Genomic DNA, 14,701 nt, shown 5'->3' on the forward strand with positions numbered 1-14,701 from the left:
GTGCGATTTTTATAATTCTCGTTCTATTTTTTCGAAATGTTTTCTCATATATGTATTTTTAAAAAAGCACAATATTTTTTAGCTTTTTTTAGTTACATATTAGTTTAGATTTAAAGATACGAAAATAAGGAAGTAATTAGTAATAAACAAATTACTGTACAATAATAGTGATAATAAAAATAATAATAAGAAAAATTAAAATTTAAATAATAATAATAAAAATAATAATAATAATAATAATAATAATAATAATAATAATAATAATAATAATAATAATAATAATAATAATAATACCTAAAACTAAAATTGAAAGAAAAATTATAAATTTGAATTAGTAAAAATCTTTGCTAATTTTTAAATTAGTCACTAACTTTTAGCTTTCCAGTTAGTAAACTTTACTAATAAATAGTCATTTTTACTAAATTGTTTGTAAATTTTACTAATAAACAATAATTTTTACTAATTTGTTTGTAAACTTTAGAAATTCAAAAGCAAACATTTAATCACTAATTCAAATTAGTAAAAATATTTACAAATTTAAATTTAGAGAGAAGAAAAATAAGGAAATAAGTAAAAAATAATATTGATAAAAATAATAACAATAAAATAATGTTCAAAAAAACATTTATTGTATTGAGAGAAGAATTTTGCACTTACTTTTGAAATATGCTGCTAATCCACCAGCAATGACCATGAGGGCTATCACATTCGCAAGAATCTGAGCGAACCTGAATCGAAATCTTCCTCTCGTTACAAAATGACTACTGGGTCTTCTCATATCTCTAATTATCTACAAAATACAACGAAAAAGCTGTATTAGAATTTATTTTTTTAAAAAAACTCTTTTTTCTTCTTAGATATTTTCTATCCCGACTTGTCAATACATTTTCTACTCGAAAGTAGAAAAGAATTTGTTATTTAAAGAATATTACTTTATTCAATATTCAAATAAAATTTTCCCAGCTGACGATACTGTATAAATTTTCAGTTTTTTTCTATTTAAAAATCTAGTAAATTAAAATAAATCTAAATCTATATTTATGAAAAGGAACTATTTTATTTATTGAAAGACATTTTTTTTCTCTTAAAGTAACACAAGCGTTACGACTTTAAAAATAAAAATAAAATTATTAAGAACAATTACATTTTTCGAGAAATTTGGATTAAAATTGTACTAAAAATAATTGAAAACCTGCGATGAGTTTTATTATTTCTCAAAATAATTAAATTCCTAAAAAAATTTTATTATTTAAGAAAATAGTATTTTGAATTATGAAGAAAAAATTTTTAAAAAAATTTGTTAATTTAATTCCTGTGAAATTTTGATTATTTTTGTAAATAATTGGATTTCTGCGAAGAATTTTAACAAAAAATTTTTTTAAATAATTGAATTTCGGAGAAGAATTTTATTATTTATAAAGATACTTGAAATTTTGACAAGATTTTTTTTTTTAATTTTTAAACATAATTGAATTTCTGCGAACAATTTTATTACTTTTGGAGGTTAATTAATTTTTCCAACGAATTTTATTCAAGTTTATAAATATAACTGAATTTCTGTGAAGAATTTTATTATTTATAAAAATAATTGGAATTATTTCGAAAAAATTTGTTAAAAATTTTGTAAATAATTGAATTTCTGTGAAATTTTGCCGAGAATTTTATTAAAATTTTTTAAAATAATTGAATTTCTGTGAAGAATTTTATTATGTTTATAAAAAGTTGAATTCTTGCAACGAATTTTATTCAAGTTTATAAAAATAATTGAATTTCGGTAAAGAATTCTATTATTTATAAAAATAATTGAATTCATGAAAAGAACTTTGATAAATTTTTTTAAATAATTAAATTCTTGCGACGAATTTTATAAAAATCTTTTTAAATAATTAATATTTTAAGAAAAATTTTAATGAAATTTTGTATTTTAAATAATTGAATTCCTGTGAAAATTTTATTATTTATGAAAATAATTGAATTATTTCGAAAAAATTTATTAAAATTTTTGTAAATAATCGAATTTCTGTGAAATTTTGTCAAGAATTTTATTAAAATTTTTAAAAATAATTGAATTTCTGTGAAGAATTTTATTATTTATAAAAATAATTGAATTTATGAAAAGTACTTTGTTAAATTTTTTTAAATAATTAAATTTTTGCGACGAATTTTATAAAAATCTTTTTAAATAATTAATATTTTAAGAAAAATTTTATGAAATTTTGTATTTTAAATAATTGAATTCCTGTGAAAATTTTATTATTTATGAAAATAATTGGAATTATTTCGAAAAAATTTATTAAAATTTTTGTAAATAATTGAATTTCTGTGAAATTTTGCCAAGAATTTTATTAAAATTTTTAAAAATAATTGAATTTCGATGAAGAATTTTATTATTTATAAAGATAATTGAAATTTTGATGAGAATTTTTTTTAAATTTCTGAACATAATTGAAATTCTGCGTAGAATTTTTAGAACTTTTGAAAATAATTGAATTTCTGGAATCATTTGTAACTTTTCCCAAATTCAATTTTTTTCAGTATTTTCAACTAAAATTCTTCTATCAATCTAGTATTTATGAAAATTGTAAAAATTATTCATAAAATAATTTATAAGTCATAATTTTATGATAGTTCTTGAAAAATTAAGTTATTTAAAAAGAAATTATTTTTAGAAATAGAAATAATTGAAGATTTTTTATTAGAATTCGTGGAAATTCCATAGTTTATGAGGCAAACAAAAAAGACACAAAATTGAGAATTTTCTTAGGAAGTTAAAAAATTTCATTTTTTTTCAATACTTTTTTTCATAAACATTAGACAAAATTATATACAATTTCTACTCACTGTTAACTTAATAATATCAAATTGAAACGAATATATATACCAAAAATGTGTATCAAATTAAAACTTGATCTAAATTTTTAGCATCAACTTGATCCACTTTAGAATCAATTTGATACTTTCGAGAAAACAAGTGCTTAGAATTTAATTTTGATCCCCTCTTTTTACTGAAAGTAAAAAAAATTAATAAATAAATGCTAAAACAAATTAATATAATAAAATAAACATTTCCTGTCAGAATTTAATTTTCTTCTTTGACAAATAAATAACATCTTGATACATTAATTTCATCTGATTGAGAGAGGAGTATATATATTTGAATTTCGATATTTATAGGCAAAGCTTCGTTATATATATTATATTGAATAGAACATCAAACAATGATCGTTAAAGTTCCTTAAACTAATTGCACCAACTATATTTGTACAGTCTCATTATATTTCGAATGTCCCTGTCAGATTTCAAAGATCGATTCTCCAAATGGACTTTAAAGGGAATTTAAGGACACTGTACTCACTTTATGGTTAAAGGACATGTTGCTGCCACTGTGAAATCTCACGATCGTTTGTAAACTAGCCGGAGTGCTCATAGATTTTGTGATTGGACTTCCTGGTGGGTTTTCAGTCAATGCTCTGTCTGTAAATTTAAACAATTAAATTCAAAATTTACATTTTCAAACTTTCCTTCAAACGTTATGTATGCGGGCTAAGAGAATTTTAATGTAAACTTTTCGTCACATGAGTATAGTGAGATTCGTTTTTAGTCAGACATGATTTTTTTCTTTTTACTTTTTAGTTAACAGTTTTTGGAAAAAATATTCGAGAAATTTTTTAAAAGTAGAAAAATAATTTTAAATATAAATTATAAATATAATAATATAAATAAATTTAAAAAAATTTGGTTATAATATAATATCTGATGTGAAAATAAAATATGAGGAAACATGAGTTTTTTAACTGACTTTTAAAATCAACGGATTCAATTAATTTCGCGTCTGACAGGAGTTTACTTATACTACTGAATTTTGAATTTAACGAATTTTAAACATTCTGTCTGACCGGAAGTGATTTGCACTACTGTTTTTAAAACCACCAAGTAGTAAAAAGAATGTCTGACGAAAAACAAGTTCTACTACTGAAAATTAACTTACACAAAGTTTACAGAGTATACTTGAATTACAATTCAAAAAAGGATCGTCTGACTAGTACTGATTTATACTACTAATTTTTATTTACATGTTAGATATTTGCAAAGAAGGTTATAGTAAAACTTGGTAAAATTTATTTTGAACAAATTAAACTTTATACTCGAGTTTTAGTCTGACAAACTTTCTTTTAATTCATTTAGTTTAAAAATCAGTAGTATCAATCGATTTTAGTCAGACATAAATTTTAATAGAAGTTTCAGGTTGTAAATCAGTAGTATTAGTCAGTTTAAGTCAGACCGAACTTTAACTAATTTCCTGGAAGTACTGAATTGAACCAATAAAAGTAGTAAAAGTCATTTTTGGTCAGACAAGCTTTTTCTAAACTTCAATTCGAAAATTAGTAATAAAAAACAATTTACAACAAACTTTTCCTCAATTGCAATTTGTGAATAAGTAGTAAAAATTGTTTTTGGTCTGACGAACTAATTCTGAATTCATATAGTTATTGAATCAATAGTAACAGTCACTTTTTTAGGTCTCGGGTCAACTTTAACGAGCAAAAATAGTCGCTTTAGTCGATTAAAAATAGAAAAAAAGTAAAAAAAAAATCGTTTATTTATTTTACTGTTGTCACAAAAAAATTTTATTTTGTATTTCCCTGTTTCTTCATTGATTTCTAAATTCAATTAATTAAAACTGAAATAATTTTGCTAAATATTCAAATACTTCTTATTTCTTTTTTCACGAAAAATAAAGTTTTAAAAATTGCAAACTTCTGAAATTTATTAATTTCTAAAAAATTACAACTCTAAACCTTACAAAATTCAATTATTTTCTACAATTTTTAACTAAACTTCATCTCTAAATCAATTATCTATATTAATTTTTAATAATTTTACGAAAATTCTTCGAGAATTCAATTAATTATTTTTTAAAAAATAATTGAAATTTGATAAAATTTTTTTCAAAATTATTGAGTTTTTAAAAAATATAAAAAAAGAATAAAATTTTCGAAAAATTTTGTATTAAAAATAATTGAATTTTAAAAAATTAGAATGAAAAAATTCTGAGAATTAGTTTATTCAAAAATATTTTATTATTATTTTTTAAAAATTATTTTTTTCAAAAATTCTATTAAAATACGCGAAAAAATGATTTATTTTTAATTAAATTTTACAAAATTTAAATTATTTAAAATCTTTTTAATTGTATATTTCAAAAATTTAATTAGAAAAATTATTCAAAAATAACTTTTCTAAGATTTGTCAATAGTTATACTTTTGACAGTGCAATAAAAATCGAAATAAATTGCATTTTTTTCTAATAAAAATGTGGTATTTTTGTTTGCAAAATTTGAAAGAAAAGTCGAAAAAGTCGCAATTTTTTAATATAAGTCGATAAAAGTCGCATTGTTCGAAAATAGTCCAAAAAAAGTAGAAAAAGGGATGATATCCAAGGCCTGCTTTTTATTAGACAACTTTAATAAATTCATGTAGATGACAATCAGTAGTAAACATCATTTTTAGTCAGACAAACCATTATTGATTTTTATTTTGTCAAACCAGTAGTAAAAGTCAGTTTCAGTCCTACAAATCTTATTTTTTATTTAATTTACAAATAAGTAGTAAAAATAAGTTTTAGTCAGACATAACTTTCTTTTATTTAATTTGCAAATAAGTAGTAAATATCAGTTTTAGTCAGACAATTTTTTTAAATTTAATTTACAAGTAAGTAGTAAAATCCAGTTTTAGTGAGACAAATTTTTAATGAATTTAATTTGCAAATATGAAATAAAAATCACTTATATATTCGCCTAAATATTTTTTTATATTTAATTTGCAATTAAGTGGTAAAAATCAGTTTTAGTCAGACATATCTTTTTTTAAATTTAATTTGCAAGTAGTAAAATTCAGTTTTAGTCAGTCTCATCCTTTTTTTTAAATTTAATTTGCAAATAAGTAGTAAATATCAGTTTTAGTCAGACAAAATTTTTTTTTTGAAATTTAATTTGCAAGTAAGTAGTAAAAATCAGTTTTAGTCTGACAAATCCTTTTTTTTAATTTAATTGGCAAGTAAGTATAGTAAAACTCAGTTTTAGTCAGACATATATTTTTTAATTAAATTTTCAAGCAGTAAAAATAAGTTTTAGTCAGACTCATCCTTTTTTAAATTTAATTTGCAAATAAATAGTAAATATCAGTTTTAGTCAGACAAAATTTTTTTTTTTGAAATTAAATTTGCAAGTAAGTAGTAAAAAACAGTTTTAATCAGACAAATCCTTTTTTTAAATTTAATTGGCAAGTAAGTAGTAAAAATCAGTTTTACTCAGACAAATCTTGAATTAAATTTGCAAGTATGTAATAAAAATCACTTTTAGTCGCACAAATCTTTTTTATATTTAATTTGCAACTAAGTAGTGAAAATCAGTTTTAGTCAGACATATATTTATTTAATTAAATTTGCAAGTAGTAATAATCAGTTTCAGTCTGACAAACTTATTTTCAATTGTCTTTACTGGCTGCTCAGTAGTAAAAATCAGTTTTAGTCAGACAAATCTTTTTTTAAATTTAATTTGCAAGTAAGCAGTAAAGATAATTTTTAGTCAGACAAAATCTTTTTTTAAATGTATTTTGCAAGTAAGTAGTAAAAATCAGTTTTAGTCACACAAATATTTTCAATTTATAAAATTTATAGAAAATTGCCAAACAATTTTTATTGTTTCTTTTAATCTAATTTTGTAACTACTTTTAAAGAAAAAAAAAAAAGTATAAAAAGTATAATATTTACCTGGAATTTTGCCATTTGATTGCTTGAGTGGTATCAATGGTGCCTCCATAGTTTTACTCGTATAACTCGGCGAACTCGTTTGACTGAAACTATCCGAAGAAACATTGCTATCTTGTCGAACACTAATGGGCTTTGAAACTGAATTTTGCGAACATATCGAACTCAATGGTGGCGGTAAATTAGTTTGCGTTGCTTTTGGTAATTTTTCCAATTTTTCACCATAATTTTTCTCCTTTCGTAAATTATTTTGCATAACACGTGCCTTCTCCAATTCAGCCTCGTACTTAAGACGAAATGTCTTTTCAATTGCACTCAATGTTTTCTCCTGTAATTTTCTCTCGAACTCGTTCGTTGCCTTTTGTAATTCATCAAATTTCGGTGTTAGCTCCTGATAATGTCTCTTAATATCATCAGGCATTCTTTGCGTATCATCAATTTTCATTTCTGTTGACATTTGATTATAATGAGTCGCAATATCGTCGTTTAGATGTCGTTCCAAATTTTGTGACGCCACTTTTAATTGTTCGAATTTTGAATTTTTCTCCATCTCCTGACGATTACGTGCAATACAAGAAATATTCTCAAAATTTATCTCTCTATTTAAAAATGTCTTATCTCTGGGAATGATTTTTTTTCTTTGAAACCCATCGTCGTCGAGAAGGTTTGACCTCTCGTTCTGGCCTCTAAAAAAAAAAGAGAAGAAGAAAAAAAAGAGAGAATAGCAAAACTCTGCTCTGAAAGGTTTTCGCGATGTTTTTCATCCTTTTGAAAGGCAACAAAAGTCAATTGTAGACCGATCGATTCAAAGCTTTTTCTTTACTTTTTCTTTTTTTTTTGTACGCAAAGAAGAATGTAATCCAGTTTCCCGGTAGTTTTTAAAATCGAAATATATTTATTCGTTTTTCCATGCGAGAAAAAGAGAGGGAGAAAAACGATTTCTTTTTTTCTCTCTTGTGAAACTTTGTGATAAATTTTTTCTTCTTTCAAAAAAGTTTATAGTTTTTTTTGTTTTTCTTTTATAATTACCAAAGAGAGAGAAAGAGAGAGAGAGAGGTGGATTTAATTTTCTTAATGGGAATTTATCTAGAATGTAATGGAATCTTTTTTTCTGTTGTTGATAAAAAAAATGTTTTGTCTTTTTTTTTTTTTGCTGAGTTAAGAAAATTAATCCACAGATGGTTATTCTTTAATTTCATTTTCAATTTGCATAATCTGTTTCTCCATAAAATGACTTTAAATTTGCCTCTCGAGGAGAGATTCATTAAATACAAATTATCGTTTCTAATTTCATTGAATCTGAAACCAACGTAGATGAAAACTTCATTGCGCCAATTGGACCGTTATATTGTCTAAAGACTTAAGCCTGATGGAAATTGTTACATTTAAGTCTGTTAGAATATCGAATGATTCAATTAATAGTTTACTGAATAATCACAATGAATAAGATTTAATCTTAGAATAATTGCAATTACTTCTTTTTTTTCTAAAAAATGAGAGAGAAAAGAAAAAACAAAAATCTTTGAAATCTTTTCTGTTTTTTTATTTTTTTATTTACTCTTTTAAATTTTGAAACAAAATTACGAATAGTGCAAAAAAATACCTAAAATCACAAAAATTATGTTTATTATTTTCATTTTGAGTATTTTGACTTTGATATAGATATTTTTCTTTTTTTTTTTAATAATTGATAGATTTATTCTTCTAATTCTAATAATGAAGTATTTTTTTTTTTTTGTTTCAGGTGAGTTATACAACATATGATCCCTATCGAAGTTATATCGTAAGTAAAATATTGAAAAATATATAATTATAATAATTACTTATTATAAGCAGAATATATATATATATATCAAAAGGAATAGTAAAAAAAATTTCGATTTGTTTACTTAAAGAAAAACATCAGCTCCGCGAATATTTTTATGGAATTGATAATTAATTAAAGTGAAGGAAAATATCAAAAAATATAAATGTTCGTTTTGGAAAATTTCTATTCAAATATTTCTAATTTCAATTTAAATTATAAAATAATAAAGTAAAAGTAATAAAATAATAAAGTGAAAATAATGAAATGGAAAAATGAAAGTTAAGAAATAATTTCATAATCAAAATTTAAAGAATTCACTTATTAAGTACAAAATTGATTATTACTGTTCATATTTTCAAAAATTTTAATAAAATTCCACGAAAGAATTACATTATTTTCTAAAATTTTAATAAATCCTTGTAAACAATTCAATTATTTTTTTAAATATAGTAAAATCTTTACAAAAATTCAATTATTTTCAAAACTATTTTAATTAAATTCATCGGAAGAATTCAATTTTTTTTTAAATTTTAACACATTTTGAAAAAATTTAATTTTTTTCTAAAATTTTAAACAATTCAATTATTTTTATAAATAGTAAAATTCTTCGCAAGAATTCAATTAATTTTATAAATACGAAAATTCTTTGCAGAAATTCAATTATTTTCAAAACAATTTTAATTGAATTCCTCGGATGTGTTGAAATATTTTTAAATATTTTTAAAAATTTCAATTATTTCCTAAACTTTTAATAAATTCTTCGAAATAATTCAACTATTTTTTATAAATACAAAAATTCTTTGCAGAAATTCAATTATTTTTTAATCAAATTTAAATAAAATTACATGAAAGAATTTAATTATTTTAAAAAATTTTCATAAAATTCAATTAAATTACTTTCAATGCAATTTTTAAATATATTTTTCAAAAAATTGAAGGAATTCAATTATTTTCAAAAAATAATAAAATTCTTGTGATGAATTCAATTATTTTGAATATATACTTATAATTTTAATAATATTCTTTAAAGAAATTACATTATTTTCGAAATAACTTTAATTGAATTTCTCGAAAAAATTTCATTATTTTCAAATATTTCTATAAAATTCTTCATAACAGCTTAAAATTATTTCTTAAAATTTTAATAAATTCTTCGAAACATTTCAATTATTTTTATAAATAGTAAAATTCTTTGTAGAAATTTAATTATTTTGAAAAAAATTTTAATTGAATTCCTCGGATGAATTCAAATTTTCAAATATTAACATAAAATTCATTTATTTTCTAAATTTTTAATAAATTCTTTGGAACAATTCAATTATTTTTATAAATTGTAAAATTCTTCGCAAGAATTCAATTATTTTCAATACAATTTTAATAAAATTTTTCTTCATAAAATTCAACTGCTTTCAAAATTTTCAATTAAAATTTTTAAAAAAATCCATTAGTTTAAAAAAAAGAAATTCTTCAAAAGAATTTAATTAGGATTTTTAAAAATTTTAATAAAATTCTTTGCAAGAATTCAGTTATTTTCCTAAATAATAAAATTCTTTGGAGAAATTCTATTATCATTAAATTTTTTGAAAAAATTCTTTGCAACAATTCGATGATTTTCAGTACATTAATTTTAAAATTGAAAATATTTGAAAAGAAAAATTATAAAAAAGTTCAGAAACTAAAAGCAAACAACATTTAACTTTAAACTGCGAACATATTACCGGAACATGTACTTTATTATTATTAATTAATTAATTAATGTTATAATTATTTTTATTTTTTAATTAATTCAAAATTGTAATGACAAATAGAAATTATCAGAATTTTTTTAACTTCTTTTCATTAAAAGACTAAAATTTTGTTAAATATTATGTTTTGTCAAATTGAAATTATACAGATTTTTGTTCTTTACTTCTAAGGTACATAGAAAATAGTTAAACAACTGTGATCAAGAAATAGAAAATTTATTTATTTTGCATTATTTTTCTTTATGAATCACAATTTTTTTAACAAAATTATTATTTTGTTTTAGAAAGAGAAGAAAAATATTTGCACAATTTCTATTTTTAATCTTATTTTTGGAACAGGATTTTCCACAGGAATTGACATTCAAAAATTTCAAATTCAAGCTTTTTTTAAATTAAACAATTTATAAAAGTATTGTTATAAAACATGAAGATATCGATCACTCCGAGTCTTCGACTCGGAGTGATCGATTTCTTCATGTTTTCTAATAATTAAAGATGACCAAGAGATAAAATCATTATTTTACATTATAAGAATATTGTTACTGTAACTTCATCAAAATTATTTTCATCATTTTAATTCAATTATTATTTTCTAGAATTTAAAATTATTTTTTATGAAAATAATTGAAATCCTGTGAAATTTTTATTATTTATGAAAATAATTAAATGTTTGCATACAATTTTATTAAAAAAATTTTTAAATAATTGAATTCTTTTTGAGAAATTTTATGAAAATAGTAGATATATGTAATTTCTCCAAAATTGAATTTATTTTTTAGTGTTTTTAACAAAAATTTAAATTAGGAAATTTTTAAATTCTATTATTTTTAAAATTTCTAATTTTATTAAAAAAAGTCAAGAATTGCTGCTAGTTGGCAAAATAAAAGGTATAAAATAATATTTAATAAAAGCAAACAAAAAAATTCCAAAACGAAAAATTAATTGCACTGAAAAGAATCGAACCCGTTCTGTTATTTTTACAAGAGTCCATTAGAGAAGGAAAAATTTTTAAGCGAAAAAAGTGTAAGTAAATTTTTAAACTTCTGCATTTTTTTTCACCGATTTCAACAAATATTGGAAATTTATTTTCACAAAATAAATTGAAATGAAAATTCCATAGAATAAAATTTAATTAACTGTGAAGAAGATTAAAGCTTTTTTTTAGAAAAAAAATATTTAAAAAAAAACTAGAAATGCACGAAACTTATAATTAAATTTTCCCTAAATTGAAGGCTTTGAAAATAGTCCATTTCGATTTAAATTGATCCAATTTTTTTTTTCTTTCGTTTTTCTTTTTTTCTTTTGTTTTTTTTTTTTATTTTTTTTTTTTCTAAAAAATAAATTTCATGTCTCTTTACCTGTTCTTTTGAATCGTTGGACATTGTTGTGAACAATTTTCGACTCTTTTAAGTTTATCGGTATTGAAATTTGTACCCTTGATTATCTTCTCATGATGAAGACGATTTCCAAGGTCCCTGGAAGACTTTTGAAGTTCCTCAAAGCTCGATGATGCATTTTGTAGTGTCTTGTTGAAATCGAGCTCATCGGAATTGTCGGCAAAATTATCCTTCGACTCTAATCTTCTTGTTGCCTCTTTAAAATTAACTGTTGGCTCGATGTTTATTAATTTTTCACATTGTACATCGGAATTGTGCCACGATTTATTATTATCCATTATCATCATCATTGGACCCAAATATGCAGCTGCTGACTCGTCGTCATTTGTTTGTTTTTTCTTCACTTCCAAACGATTAATTATTCCCTTCGTTGGAAGAAAAGGACGTTCATTTTTACTTCTTTTTGGAATTGCCGGCGGCCTCAGTGGTATTGGTGGTGGTGCTACCTGTAAATATAAATTTTTTTTCCTCTTTTCAAAATAAATAATCGTCACACAAATGAATATTATTGTCGAGAAAACAGATATTCGAATTAAAATTGTTTTCAAATAAAAATTAGAATTCAAATTCAAATGTAAATTCGAATGTAAATTACAATGGAAATTCGAATAAAAATTGTACCTAACAAAAAATTTATTTTTTTGAAATGGAAATTAAAATGGAAATATTCATGACTTCGGGAGAAAAATTCGGGCACTACTGTATATATAAAATCTCAAAGTAGAGACTTTTCTGTTGATGAAAAAGAACGTGTTATTGTCAGTCAGTAAATATTTACTTTCGAGAGTGTTGTTTTAGGAGAGATTACTCAACTTGAAAAAAAAGTCATTTATTTCGAATGGAAAAATTCGATTTCCTTATTTATTATTTTCCCTCTTTATATAGAATTTCAGAGAAAAAAAATGAAAGACAAAAGTTTCTTTCTTTTATTATTTAGCATATTTCTAATGATAAACTAAGATAAAGAATTTATTTTCAAATAAAAAAAGGTAAAGAAATAATTAAAAATGATTAAAAATGTAAATAAATAAATAAAATGCGAATATAAATCTAAAAAATTTATTATTATAAATAAATAATAAACAATTAAATAAATAATTTAAAAATTATGATGCACGTCAAGCAAGTAATGTAAATTGTATTTTCGTCTTATTTTCTTGTCATTAAAATAAGTGGAATGAAATTATAAAAATTCAATTTTTTAAATTTTTAATATATTTTTACGATATGGTCGGCATTTTGGCGAGAATTTATCTAACCAGAATCGCTCGACGTGCAGCACTAATTTAAAATTAATAAAAATAAAATAAAGTGAAAAAAAACTTTTACTTGATTTTCGAAAAAGGAAATAATTTTATACTCTCTCATTTACTAATCCGATTAAGTGACTTTAATCGCAAGTTACTTATCCATATATCTACTTGTATACATATATATAGGGGAAAAGCCAGTAATCGATTATATTATTAATTGAATTTCTGTGCTAATATAATCTCATATTAGTACATTAACTATCAGGGTTTGTTGTAAATTACATTTCCAATAAAGCAAACACGAGAAAAATTAAATCAATTTTCAATAGTAATTATCATGTAGTAATAATAATAATAATAATAATAATAACAATATACAGAAATAAATTGTAAAAATTTGTTTTCAACTTATAGTGATTTTTTTCGTTACTTACGCTAATTATATGTAAATTGTATGGAAAAGAAAAAGGAGAAATATTATTTCTATACAGAAGTGTTAATAATTGAGAATTTAGTGTACCGTTGGGGTTGCAGAATGACGTCGTGGAATTGGTGGTGCTCCATTATTTCCTTTAGATGGTGATTCTAGAAGTAGTGATTTTCCTATTGGTAATGCGACGCTGTGCATTCTGATCTTCCTGTATTGGAGAAAAAAATTTATTTCTTATCCAATTAAAAATTTTTTTTTTTTTATTCAAAAGATATAGAAATTATTTTGCAATACAAAATTTTTGTTTTTGTACTTTTATAAATTTTTTCATGAAAGAAAAGTAAATAAATATTTAATTTACTTATGTTTAAAAAAGATGATACAATTATTGCTTTTTCTCAATAAACAATTACTTTTAACTTTTAAGTGAGTAAATAAAATAGTAATTGTTTTTACAATTTACTTTTCTAAAAAAGTAAAAAAGTAAAATTGCAAATAAATTTTATGAACAAATAATTTTAATTACAACAACAAGAAATTTTATTTACTCACTTACTTTTAGGAAAGTAAATAAAATAGAAATTTTTTACAATTTACATAACATGTAAATAAAGAGAAATGCAATTATTTTGGAAATTTACGTTTACTTATAATCGTAAGAAAGTAAATAGAATGGCAATTAATTTTACAATTTATATAAAAGTAAATAAATTACAAAGAAAAATTACTTCTAAGTAAGTAAATAAAATATAAATTTTATACAAAAAAAAATAAATTTAATTGCAACAAAAACACTATTTTATTTGCTTACTGAAAAAATAATAAATATATTTTCCAATTTCGTTTACTTACTTTCGAGTAAGTAAATAAAGATTTGCAATTTCGTTTACTTACTTTCAAGTAAGTAAAAAAAATTCCAATTATTTTGGCAATTATTTTTACATGAAAATAAGTAAATAATTTTACAAATAAAAATTTAGTTTATTTCTTGAAACATTTGAATTGTAAATTTAAATAAATACACGAAGAGAAAATAAATATTGAATTTTGTAAAAGTATTTTACAATTTGGGGAAAAATGCAACAAAGCGAAATTTTTTTATCAAAAATACTAAATTTTAAAAAAACTTATGTAAAATGTTGTTTATTTATATCAAACTAGCAACTACCTAACTTTTTAGGAGAACATTAGCAATTTTAAAACTAATAGAATTTAAAAATTTGTCATTCAAATTTTTGTTGAAAACACTAAAAAAATCCAATTTTGGAAAAATATTACAAATAATTGCAAAAATTCAATT

General features: G+C 21.6%; 1 protein-coding gene across 1 annotated transcript in view; it reads right to left on the reverse strand.

The window, feature by feature from the left end:
• LOC122507670 (atrial natriuretic peptide-converting enzyme-like) overlaps nt 1-14,701 on the reverse strand; it is a 70,684-nt gene that overhangs the window by 40,865 nt on the left and 15,118 nt on the right. Inside the window, exons 3-7 of the mRNA XM_043620506.1 lie at nt 13,492-13,609; nt 11,680-12,164; nt 6,773-7,455; nt 3,356-3,474; nt 658-790 (exon numbers count right to left, since the gene is read on the reverse strand). Of these exons, the coding sequence (XP_043476441.1) occupies nt 658-790; nt 3,356-3,474; nt 6,773-7,455; nt 11,680-12,164; nt 13,492-13,609 (1,538 nt within the window). The remainder of the gene's footprint in view (nt 1-657; nt 791-3,355; nt 3,475-6,772; nt 7,456-11,679; nt 12,165-13,491; nt 13,610-14,701) is intronic.

The sequence above is a fragment of the Leptopilina heterotoma genome, unplaced genomic scaffold (assembly GCF_015476425.1).
Source record: "Leptopilina heterotoma isolate Lh14 unplaced genomic scaffold, ASM1547642v1 Lhet_51, whole genome shotgun sequence".
NCBI classification, from domain to species: Eukaryota; Metazoa; Arthropoda; class Insecta; order Hymenoptera; family Figitidae; genus Leptopilina; species Leptopilina heterotoma.